We start from the raw sequence: 11468 nt of genomic DNA, 5'->3' as shown, positions 1-11468 counted from the left end.
AACTAAAAATCTTAAGTCCCAATCTAAACCATGAAGATATTAGTCTGGATGCATGAAACAGGATTCTGATTAGGCTTGAAGAAGGAAAAAAATAGGAACATTTCCAAGCTTATAGTGTAAAAATGGGTATAAGAAATTTTATGGGGTTCAAATAACTGGAGTCTTAGCAAATGCAGAATCCAACTATTATTCTTTTGTAATATCCAAAATATTCAAACAAAATAAGAGCATAACATTTCTCTCTGTCTCCTGCCTATCTCTCATATCAAAGTAATTCTTTCGACAAGACTGAAGATTCAAATTGAATGATTACGTAAAATGCATTGAACTCAAGCAAAGTGAAAGCGAAATGAGCAGCATGCACAAAAAATGAAGAACTTCTCATATTATCACCATAAAAACTTTTGCCTATTCTAAATTCTCGCCCCAATTCGAATTTCTAATGCCTCAAAATAGTAACTACACAACGAGGGGCAACAAATAGTATGCCAGAACAAAACAATCAACAAAATGAGAGAAGGAACCCACAACACCAAGCAGCCCTTTGCAATAAAAAAGGAGCACTAATCAACTATACAGTGTAGCTTAAGCACCATTTCATTAACAGATCATAAAGTGAAAGGTAAAAAATAAGCATTCAAACTAGTAACGGACCATATCCTGGAGGCAATCATAAAAGTGTGAGATCTTAATCTTTTCTCGGCCAGAGTATATTGCCTCTGCCGCACCACCTTGCTCTCCTTGAGCTGCCATCTCAATCAACATATACAGCTTCTTGATAGGCATCTAAGAAAAAAGAAAGACAGAAATCAACAATAGAATCTTGTACCCCCAGTTCACCAGAAGCCAAAAAGCTAATAAACATACAAAGCAATGTTGTGTTTGGTGGAATGGCATCATAAGCTTTGGAAATGGAGATATTAGTTCCTACTAAAGATAATGACCTCCAATCCATCCAGTCTCAGTTACATAATCAAATAACAAACAGCCAAAAAAGAAACGGATCATAATAATTGAGACCAGGAAAAAAAAAAAAAAAAGAAGAAAGACTAAGTGACAAGGTACAAGCATGGAAAAGCTTCAGCTGTGACTGTTAAAAGCAAAGAAGACGCTGTTGTGATCAGCAAAAAAACCAAAAGAAGTCGATGACGTTTCCATATCTTTGAGAGCAGGGTATTTGACCACACAAGTGTATGAAGATAAAAAGCCAAGCATATCGAGGACACATTTAAAGCCCAAGTTTTCTAGAAATAACAAGCACTTGAAGCTCACACCCTCCCGTCCATTTTACTTGACTTAGAACAAAAGGGTGGAAACAGATGAATAAATACGTCTCCATTTAAAGGTTTACCTCTAACAAGTTCACCTCAAGAATGAACAATTTTTCATAAAAGAGGATCACCATTTAGATTTAATTGAAAAATAAATCTAGAAAGCTAAAAGGCATCAAGTTTCCCAGCAAATATGATAGTTAGGCTTTTGACTGTCTTTGTTTAAAGTCTACACATCTATGAACTGATTATTACAAAGAAATAACCACAAAAAAGGAAATTGACAGGATTAATAATATTTAAACTCACATCATTTAAGGCCTCTGAAGCTGAATCAACATCTTCTTCAGCAAATACGTTGAGTTGTTTCAGAACCTGGCAAGAAAGAGATGAGATTAAATATAAACTCAGATGTCAGAAGCTAAATTCTTAAAAAGAGTTTGCATCTAGGGTTCATAACACAACACTGTGAATTGAACTACAATTTTAGAATATCCTTCCAGGATCCAGATAAACTTGCATCAACGAGTATCAATTAGCAAAAAGAGGATTTGTTTTGCTAACAATAAGGACTGTTAAAGCATTCCCATTATAGCTAAACTAAGCCAACAACACATCATATCGAAAGACATAACTACCATTTTGAACACCATAAAAAAGCAAACCACACAGTTTCTTCTTTAAGAATGTATTCCAAAAATTGGAAGGTTGTTTCATCCTAGAAGGTTAGATCCAACAACTACCTAGGCCCCTTAGAGAAATATAACATCTTAAAAAATTGTATATATATGATAAAAAAAGAACATTTATTTATTGTTTTATAATGGAGATATCAGCTTATGTTATCTACTTTTTACCTACAAAAAGGAAAAAATAAAAAATAAATGAACAAAAAAGAAAAATAAAAAATAAATGGAGTAACAATTTGAGAATAGCAAAATCATGCTTTCAGTAAAATAAAAATTAATAAATATACTGATGATGATGATTATCATTACTATTATTTATATATCTCACAGAAACAAGTAAGATAGGTTTTAAGGTCCACCTGAAAATTGGACCCGAAGCCATAAACTATGCCTAAGTTCCGGCATGCCTCATATATAGCAGGCATATGTAAAAAGGCAACATGAACCATTCTACCCGAATCAATACATACAATGCTTAAACATGTTCTCCCATTACTTCTTGAAACTATCAAGCATTACTAGAGAAAAGCATGCAGACAGGGATTTTTTTTTTTTTTAACCTTTTTTGTTAAAGGACCATCTCATAAGATTAGCAAAAATGCAAGACAACAGAAATGCTTACCTTCTTTGCATCATCTGTCTTCAATGTGGGAACATGGTAAGTGACAGAGAAAGCATCACAAATACCAACTGAATCTAAGAAGCTCACTTCGCTTGTTGTCCCTATCACCAAAAGTTTTTTACCCTAAAAAAGATCATAAATTCAAAAATTTACTACAAAATTAACTGTATGGAAAACTATATGATTACTGGACCATAAGATGCTTATTTTAGACCGAGCCTAAGTCATCATATCCAAACAAAAGGTTGTGCAAAATTTCAAAAGACGACGCCCTTTTTCTTGTTTTGCTATTTTACCCTCAGTCATCAGCACAATCTAAAGGATTACTGTAAGCAACAATGAACAAGGATAGCCTTTTCCATCGCAACAAATCCATCAAAAGTTGAATGCATTCATGCACCTGACACCAACTTTATCAGAAGTACAAGGCTCAGGCAGTTTCAAATTGCATTTTCAAATACTACTCAACAAATCCATAATTTAAGTAACATCATTAAACTTATCACAAGTTGGACCTCCATGATAATACAATTTAACTTTCATCCTTCTTAAAACATTGATCAACTTAAAGATATTCTTTACTACATTATACCCTCTTTAGTTAAACGTGATACAAGATATGATGATTTTACCAACAATGTTCTGCTTAGCCATGCAATTTTATCTTGTTATGAGAAATGATATCTTTAAGCCTGATCATGGTAGAGCAGTGAACTGATTAATAGAACTAAAAAGTGAACCTTTGGTGGAAGCCGTTTGAGGAGAACCAACATTGTCTGAGAAATTATATTTGAAAAACGAGGTCCGATTGGAACATACTCCAGTAACCTGCAAAAATAGAATGAGAAATTGTACGTTATACATCAATGGAAAATGTATGAGAAAACCTAAGCCATAGTTCAAAGCTGCAGGCAGTACCTCTCAATGTCATCAAGGATAATGATGCTCAACGGTGACTTGTATGCATCCTCAAACACCTTTCAAAACAAAACAATTTAAATGGAACTTTGAGCTTTTTGTGAGACAGCAAATGTACTAGCTACGGATTAAAACCAACAAATATACATAGTTCTCAATACGCTAGAGACAAATAATAATTATCTCCAAGTGTAAGCAGAAAACCCTCTTTCAGTGAAGTAAAAGTTTCCGGACTAGACCAATACTTTTCCCAACAATGATAGAAGTAATCAGGACCCAGAAAATTGGCATTCACTAACCTTGACAATCTGTGCACACTTGGTGCTCTCATGAAGGCCGATCATTGATTCTGCTGAGATCTGCCCGATTAAAAAAATAAAATTTAGAAAAAGAAAAATAAAATTACACTCCAAATTACAGAGAGCTAATGTCATACAAAACAAGGGAAAGGAGCTTACTATCTTTACAAATGGAAAATCACTGTCAATGCCTGCAGTAGCTGCCAATGCAGTTTTACCACTGTCCAAAATCACTGTGATTCAGAATAAGCCACAATCAACAAAAACAACCTAAAAATTTGACCATATGCATACCTGCCACTAGGGCCTTCTAGAAGGCAGGTGACAAGAGGACTTCCTTTGCTCACTTTAACTTGCTCCACCAGTAGCATAGCTCTTTGATAAATGTGCTTATGTCGATCACCACAATCCACCATACCATTAAGCCTGCAGATAATGTCGCAACGAACAATTTATGCAAAATAATAAAGGTGCAAACCCATTCATGAATTTCGAGATAGAAAGTTAATAGGTTCATAGCTCTTATGGAATTTGGGAAAAAAAATAATTGAATATATAAATGTTGAAGGTCCCTTCCTATGGGGGGAAAAAAACTAAATCATTTTTTTTTTTTAATTTGTAAACAAAATCAAGATTAGAAAGAATCAGTTGCACATTCCTCGAGCTACTTCAAGATATCTATAAATCAATTTCTGCAATGCAGAGAACGCAATAAATAAACCAGCTGAATGTCAAAATATTGATCATAATGTTAAGAGACAAGCCAGCTCTGAGAAATGTACATATTATAATGCTCTAAACAGTTCACAATTTTTGCCATAAAAGCAGTAACACACACCAAAATATATCATATCCAAGATAAAACACATCATTTTGAGGAAAAACAACACTTCTGTCCAGGTCCACTATTCCAGTGCATACAAAGAATAAGCAAAATAAATAAGTACTAACTATAAAGACACAAGTTGAGCACCTGCTGTCACTTAAGTTATCAACGGACGAAGTTCAAAATGGATTTATATTCTTCGAACATGAGAATAAAATTGTCATCAAATGCAAGCCATAACAGAAATGTATTTTTTACATTTCATTTACTTTTCAGGCGTACATGATCTGTCAATATCTAAAACTGTAATTTACGCATGGGACCTTCAATTCAACAGTAATAAGAACCGAGCAGGATAAAGATTACCACCTCCCAACCTATTTCTGGCATGCAGAAAATGATCCAAATGCAAGTAAATATTAAGCTAAAAGTGCTCCCTGATCCAGAAGAATTTCATTATTATAGATAAAAAAATTACCTAGATCGCTCAAGGTCATCAGTTGAGGCTCCAAATGCCGGAACAATTTCGTAAAGAGCATGAAGAAAATCATCCATAGTAACTTTAATACTCTCTTCGTCTACTGGCTTGGTAAGATCATCCATACTTAATTGTCTATTCAAAGCAAAAGATACTGCACTTTTGGCAACACCTTCAAGTTCCGCTCCACTATAGTTCTTCGTACGAGCAGCTGGACACATAATATAATGAATGAGCAAAACTCTCCACGGATTTCTCAAATCCACTAATGCAGTTCAAACATTAGTATGTTAGATGTTTCAAAATTTTAAAGCACTTATTCTAATTCATTCAAAGAAATAACGCAAAAATAAACCTCTAGAGCTTTCGAGGTAATCAGTAATATCTTGATAATGGTGTAAACGAGTCAATCAGATCACCTTTTTGTTTCCTTTAGTGGAAAAAATCCAACAAACCAAGTCATTGAATCAGGCAAAATTGAAACCCAATTCATATCAAACAATACTAAAATTCAAAATCATCCAAAGTGCAAAAGGAGTCCATTATGGCTCTTGCAAACATGTTAAGAACAAAAAATGCTGTGCTCTGAAATAAAAATGAATGATAGCCATACCTAGTCCTACTCCTACCATAAGATCTTCTAATATTTAAAAGCATACACTATAAATGAACATACCTAGCTCTTGAAGGTTCACATCAGGAGCAAGAAAAGAATTCTCTTTCATCTTGTTAGTATGAATTTGAAGAATCTGCAGGCGGCCATTTTCATCTGGAAGGCTTATTTCAACTTGAACCTCCAAACGACCTGGTCTATAAATTAAGAGAAGAAAAAGGTTTTTAAATGGACACCAAATGAATACTTTATACCACACTGGTGGAATGGAATAATATCTTAACAATCAGACAGAGAATTGAGAAACAAAATATCAGACACGCATAATTTAAAATTCAAATTGGTATTCAAGTACATCCTATTTCAATGGAATAAAATTATAAATCAAGTCATTATCTACTTAGAAACCCCTATTTTTTAATAAAGTGAGGAACAAGCTAAAAGCCCCCCCCCCCCCCCAAAAAAAAAAACACATGCCAATGTTCTAAAATACAAAAACAACGCATTGAAGTTTGAGTTTTTCCTTGTCTTATAGCTTGGTTTTCATTTTAAGATGAGGGCTCTCTCATTAGATAATCATTTATTACAAATCTAAGTCACTGCATATTCCATTACAGACAGGTTACCGTAAATCATAACTACTTTGGCAATTATATCAACACACATCAACATGGCTTCTGTTTTGAATTACACATCAACTAGATCTTTAATTGCCATAAATTTGTGGCTTGTGGGTGCATGTCTGTAGAGGGGGGAGAGAGAAATCAACCTCAAAAGGGCTTCATCAAGCATATCCTTTCTGTTAGTCATTCCAATCAGCAAAACATTATTTAGAGATTCCACACCATCTATCTGAAAAGCAAATAGTTTATTGGTCAGACAGACAACATTTCTATAGGCCTTTATAGTTAAAGAGGACCCACAAATACAGAAAGTTAAATGAATACGGAAAATTGTATTAATTCACAAGATTCATATATCATTTAAACACTCTCACTAACCTTTGTAAGTAGCTGGTTCACGATGCTATCATGAACTCCTGTACCGTCTCTAGTTGATCCTCTGGACTGAAAGTGCCAAAAAAAAAAAATCAATTATTATTTTTTGTTGCAAAAATTGCCCAACCAAACAATATGAATTCACTCTAACAACAGATATAAGTATTCAAGCCATTGGTGGAAATACAACTACAGTAACAAAGCATATCGCATTAGAAGATAAGCAACATGAGATCAATCTTGAGAACAAAATTTGACAGGAAAATCAATAATAATCCAGTGCATCACCAACACCGAATCTAATATTCTGGTAATGCTATTCACAATTTCAATTGATGTGAAATCGAAGTTCTTTCTGCTCCAGCTTGGGAAAAAAAATGAAAAGAAAGGAAAAGGAAAAGGTTCTTTCTACTAAATTGGATCCCACCACTTGACTCAGAGTAAACCTTCTTTAAACATCTTGTATTATTATCCATTTTAATGAATTCATCTCAAATTAAAATAAAAATGACAATATAATGAACAGGTACAGTATATAGGAAATTACATACCCGAATTAACAACAGTATTACAGTAGCGAATAAGTAAAGATTACATTTTACCAAATAATAAAAATGACATGAATCTATAAACGACGTGTATTGTAAAGAACAAACAATGGAGCAAGTTCTTATTTGAAAAAACTAAAACAGCATAGAGCGTCAGTAACACGATCAACATAACAGAAAGAGTTAGCCTAGATCGTGTAATTAACCAATCATTTCTTGCAAGCATTAAGAACCAATAAAAATCCGAAAAACACGAAAGATTTTATTAACCCAGTTAGTAGGAAATACAATTAATGGCACTTTTAATCTGAAAAACGAGAAAGACCAGTAAGTTGCCAAATCTCATACCTTGCAAATAGCATCAATTTCATCAAATATTATAACATGCAAATCACTTTGGTCCCCTGAAAAGTAAAAGGGCATAATGAGAATTAGTTTCTGATCAAGATACAAGTCTACAAGTAAACCTGCCAGTTTATTTTTCCCTTACCACGAGTCCTTTGATCATTCTCAGCATCAGCAAACAGGTCCCTAATGTTCTTCTCAGTTTCACCAACAAATTTGCTCAAAACTTCAGGACCATTAACAATCTGGTAAATTCACCAAAAAGAAGGAATGAAAAATATTTTCCATCACTTGGTAGAGAACAATACCAATACTCAGCCAAAACATAGTAGTCACTAGGGTTACATTCCAGATATGAAGCAATCAATAAGTCTAACAAAAAGGTCAAAAGATTCTTGCCAGAAATAGTTGCACAACCCTTAGTCCAGACAGAAATACACATAGAATAATAGATTCATTAGAATTCAAACCTTTGGTTCCATTCCATTCAACATTTTTCCAATTTGACGAGCCATAAGAGTCTTGCCAGTACCAGGAGGCCCATAAAGTAGCATGCCCTTTACATGCTTAATCCCCAATCTGGAGCATCAAAAGTCTTTCAATTAGGATCACAAAGATATCGATAAACCATATCCAAGTTACTTGAAGAATTAGTTATCTTACTTAGAGGTCACATGAGGAGGAAAAACACGAGATGCAAAAGCTCTTCGAAAGATATCAGCAAACTCTGCACTTAGACCACCTATACCCAATGACTGAAGATTAAACTCCTTATGCCTAAAGATATTGCTGTTGGCACCTTCTCGCTGATTGACAATCTGCATTTCAAAACACAAGCTAACTAATGAATAAACATTCACCAAGTCAATGACAACATACCTGAAACATCAGATTTTGATTTAAAAGGTATTGAAATCAGACCTTAATTCCACTGTCATTACTTGCTTCAAAGACAAAATAAGTTTCATTAGTAATAATCCCTCTTTCAAGTGCATTAGATTTTTCTTGACCCTCTACTGCAGCTCCATTTACTGTAAATATATAATTATTTCCATGATACTCGAATACAACCCTCTGCCCTGCTGTCATAACCTGGAAAGAATTCCAATAGCATAGCATCATTTAAATTAAACATATCAAATAAACACTACTCCCATTCTCATTTATACAACTCTCTGCACATAGAGTTGCTATTTGTTTCACAGTTATCATAACAAATGTAAAACAAAAAACCTGATTAATAAATCTTTTTCGGAGTTGGTTAGCCAGAAGAACAGCATCAACCTGAAAAAAAAAATGCTTTTAATTTAATAAGAATAAGTGAGCAAATAAAATAACAGAAAAGGAAGTAAATGTGCAAACCTGTTCATTTTTAGAGCCTTTCTTCACAAACTCCAATTCAACAGTGAGCAATGCTAGGTTAAAATCCTCTGGAGGAATAAATCTACGACCAAACAAACATTCATTTCATTGAATAAAAACCGAAAATTCTGTCAAGTAAGCAACTGATTAACAGATGTACAACAATAAAAAATAAAAAACAACCTGTTGAGTGATACATGATCGCCAGTGGAAACCTTAGCATGTCGACGCTGAACAGAATTCAAAGCAATTTGGCCTTTATTTACGCTTGGATGAGAAGTAATCTTCAATTAAAGATCGCAAATTGAATAGTGATCAAATTTTATAAAACAATAAAATATTTAATCGGCATTTTAAGAAAATAAAAAGAATAAAAAAAGGATATGCAAGTGATAGAACGAAGGAGTCGCCGGCGACGGAAGCAAGGAAGAGATTGGAGTTCGGCACGCGGAAGTTTAGGAGATCCGCGGGCGAGCAGTAGGCGAGATTGGTGAGGGCAAGATCTGCGGATGGTGTGTTGATCACATTCATCGTCGTTACTCCAGATGATTGGGACCCGAACCGACTTGTCATTTCGTCTTTCGGCTACGATCCGTATTGCTGGTTTTTCTTTTTAAATCGAAGATAGAGAGCTGAAAAGAGTGAGTGATTTTTGAATCCCAGAACAGAGTGGTTCCTCCCGGCCCGGCGATTTTATACTGACATAATTTTGAAACCACTCTTTGATTTGTAACAAAAATTAACAGGGACATAGTAGAAGAAAATTTGAAAATTCAACCAAATCTTACTATGAAAAGACCTAAATGCCCACAGAAGAATAAATTTTATTTCCCACAATGAGATGGCTTTTATTCTTGATTAATGGGGAGTCCTAGTCTTACTATTGCCTTTTACTTACACATTAAGCAAAAACGTGGACACGCGGATGTGGAGTCTCTTGGACTAGTCAACTCCCGGTCAAACCTGAAGTTTAAGAATTTTTCTTTTCCTTTCGTTTTATATTTTCTAACATTCTATGGTGACAGCAATGCTACGTATCTTAATATTTAAGTTTTAACTAAAAAATATAACTGTGTTTCACGTGACTTTAAAAAAAAATAGTATTATTTTTTTTTTACTTTATATTTGATGAAACTGATAAAAAATATGAATTAATTTTTTTTAAAATGAGGCAGCCTTATAAAAAATAAAAAAAGTTATTAGCCAGCAACAAACATAAAGAAGAAACGCAAGATAAAGAATAAAATGAGAGAATATATTATACAGTGATTTTATTCATTCCAATTGTGTGTGTACAAAACAAAAAGATGAGCTCTCCTTTTATAGTTACATAATCACTCCATGAAATTAATGAAAAATTATGGATCATAATTCCTTGTGAGATAGTGAGAGTTATAGGGAAGTTAAAGATTGCTAATGGGAGATAGTGAGAAGACTAAAAGATATATGTTATGAACATCCACATTTATTTTAATAAATTCATAACACTCCCCCTTATATGTTCATTACAAAGAATATACCTCATTAAAATCTTTACATAATTGTTATTATTTAATAACAATCAAATTAATTATGAGAAGATGAAAAACCAAATCTAAAAAAAAATTCTCTATTTATTAGATTATAGAGAATATACAAAGATGAGAAATGGTGATGCCACATCACCTCCTCAAGTCTCAACTTTATATATACATATAGATATAGATTTAAATCTCAATTAATATGATATTTATCTATTTAAATTCTAATTTAAATCCTAACAGATGTGATATTCAACCATTAGAGGCCGAATAAATAATTTTATAAATTATGAAATCTATTATCCAATAAATGAATAACACATAGTATTAAGACTTAAGTTAGATTCAAATATTGAGATCTCTATTATTATTATTATTATTGAAAAGTATGATAATTGTAATCTTAATATTTTGATATTCAATAATATTTTTATTTAATTATTTTAAAATTGTTATAAAAATTTTCAAAAATTACAAAAAAAAATATTTGATGTAGATTGTGTAATGATATACGGTCATTTAGTTAGAAAAAATAATAATAATATGCAGACTCTTATACATATTATTTATACATATATATAATTTATATGGTGATGGCCCTACTATATTTTTCAAATTTTTTTAAAAAATAAGTTAAAAATTAAAATAAAATAAAAAATGTGGCAACGATATTGTTGGCTCAACTTATGTTTGAATAAATATTGGCTAAACACATAGGATGCATTTGGAATTGAGGTGCTATAACTTTTAAGCTACAGCTGTTGTGAAAAAAAAAGTTATAAATATGAAATAAAAGTTAATAATATATAGTAAATGTAAATTTTAAATAATAATTTTGACAAAATTATTAAAGATATATTATATTTTCCATTATATAAGTGAAAAATCATATCAACATAACTTCCAAGGTACAGTAGTTAGTGTTTACCAAATACTTTAGTACTGTATCTTTTAAGCTACAACTGTCCAATCTCAATCT

General features: G+C 32.6%; 1 protein-coding gene across 1 annotated transcript; it reads right to left on the bottom strand.

Annotated features, from left to right (window-relative positions):
* Positions 1–359: 359 nt before the first annotated feature.
* On the bottom strand, positions 360–9700 carry LOC102616948 (vesicle-fusing ATPase). The gene is made up of 21 exons (XM_052443371.1): positions 9356–9700; positions 9153–9249; positions 8970–9051; positions 8841–8891; positions 8529–8699; positions 8271–8425; positions 8078–8186; positions 7753–7852; positions 7611–7666; positions 6718–6783; positions 6486–6568; positions 5780–5913; positions 5104–5314; positions 4094–4225; positions 3959–4019; positions 3800–3859; positions 3501–3559; positions 3323–3410; positions 2583–2705; positions 1581–1646; positions 360–786 (listed from the first exon to the last, which is right to left on the bottom strand). Exons 1-21 carry the CDS (start codon positions 9540–9542, stop codon positions 643–645), a joined length of 2235 nt encoding a protein of 744 aa, XP_052299331.1. The 5' UTR covers positions 9543–9700; the 3' UTR covers positions 360–642.
* Positions 9701–11468: the final 1768 nt, after the last annotated feature.

Source organism: Citrus sinensis, chromosome 6 (genome assembly GCF_022201045.2).
Source record: "Citrus sinensis cultivar Valencia sweet orange chromosome 6, DVS_A1.0, whole genome shotgun sequence".
NCBI classification, from domain to species: domain Eukaryota; kingdom Viridiplantae; phylum Streptophyta; class Magnoliopsida; order Sapindales; family Rutaceae; genus Citrus; species Citrus sinensis.
The sequence above is the reverse complement of the archived record's forward strand: the minus strand, read 5'-3'. Positions and strand labels throughout refer to the sequence as shown.

What these genes read in the sequence shown, in the direction of transcription:
- LOC102616948 (XM_052443371.1), bottom strand. Translation starts at nt 9,542, where the DNA reads ATGACAAGTCGGTTCGGGTCCCAATCATCTGGAGTAACGACGATGAAT. An exon ending in TGTGAACCTTCAAGAGCTAG is followed by an intron (nt 5,315 to 5,779) that starts GTATGTTCATTT and finishes TTATGTGTCCAG; the next exon opens with CTGCTCGTACGAAGAACTAT. An exon ending in AGTGTGCACAGATTGTCAAG is followed by an intron (nt 3,560 to 3,799) that starts GTTAGTGAATGC and finishes TTGTTTTGAAAG; the next exon opens with GTGTTTGAGGATGCATACAA.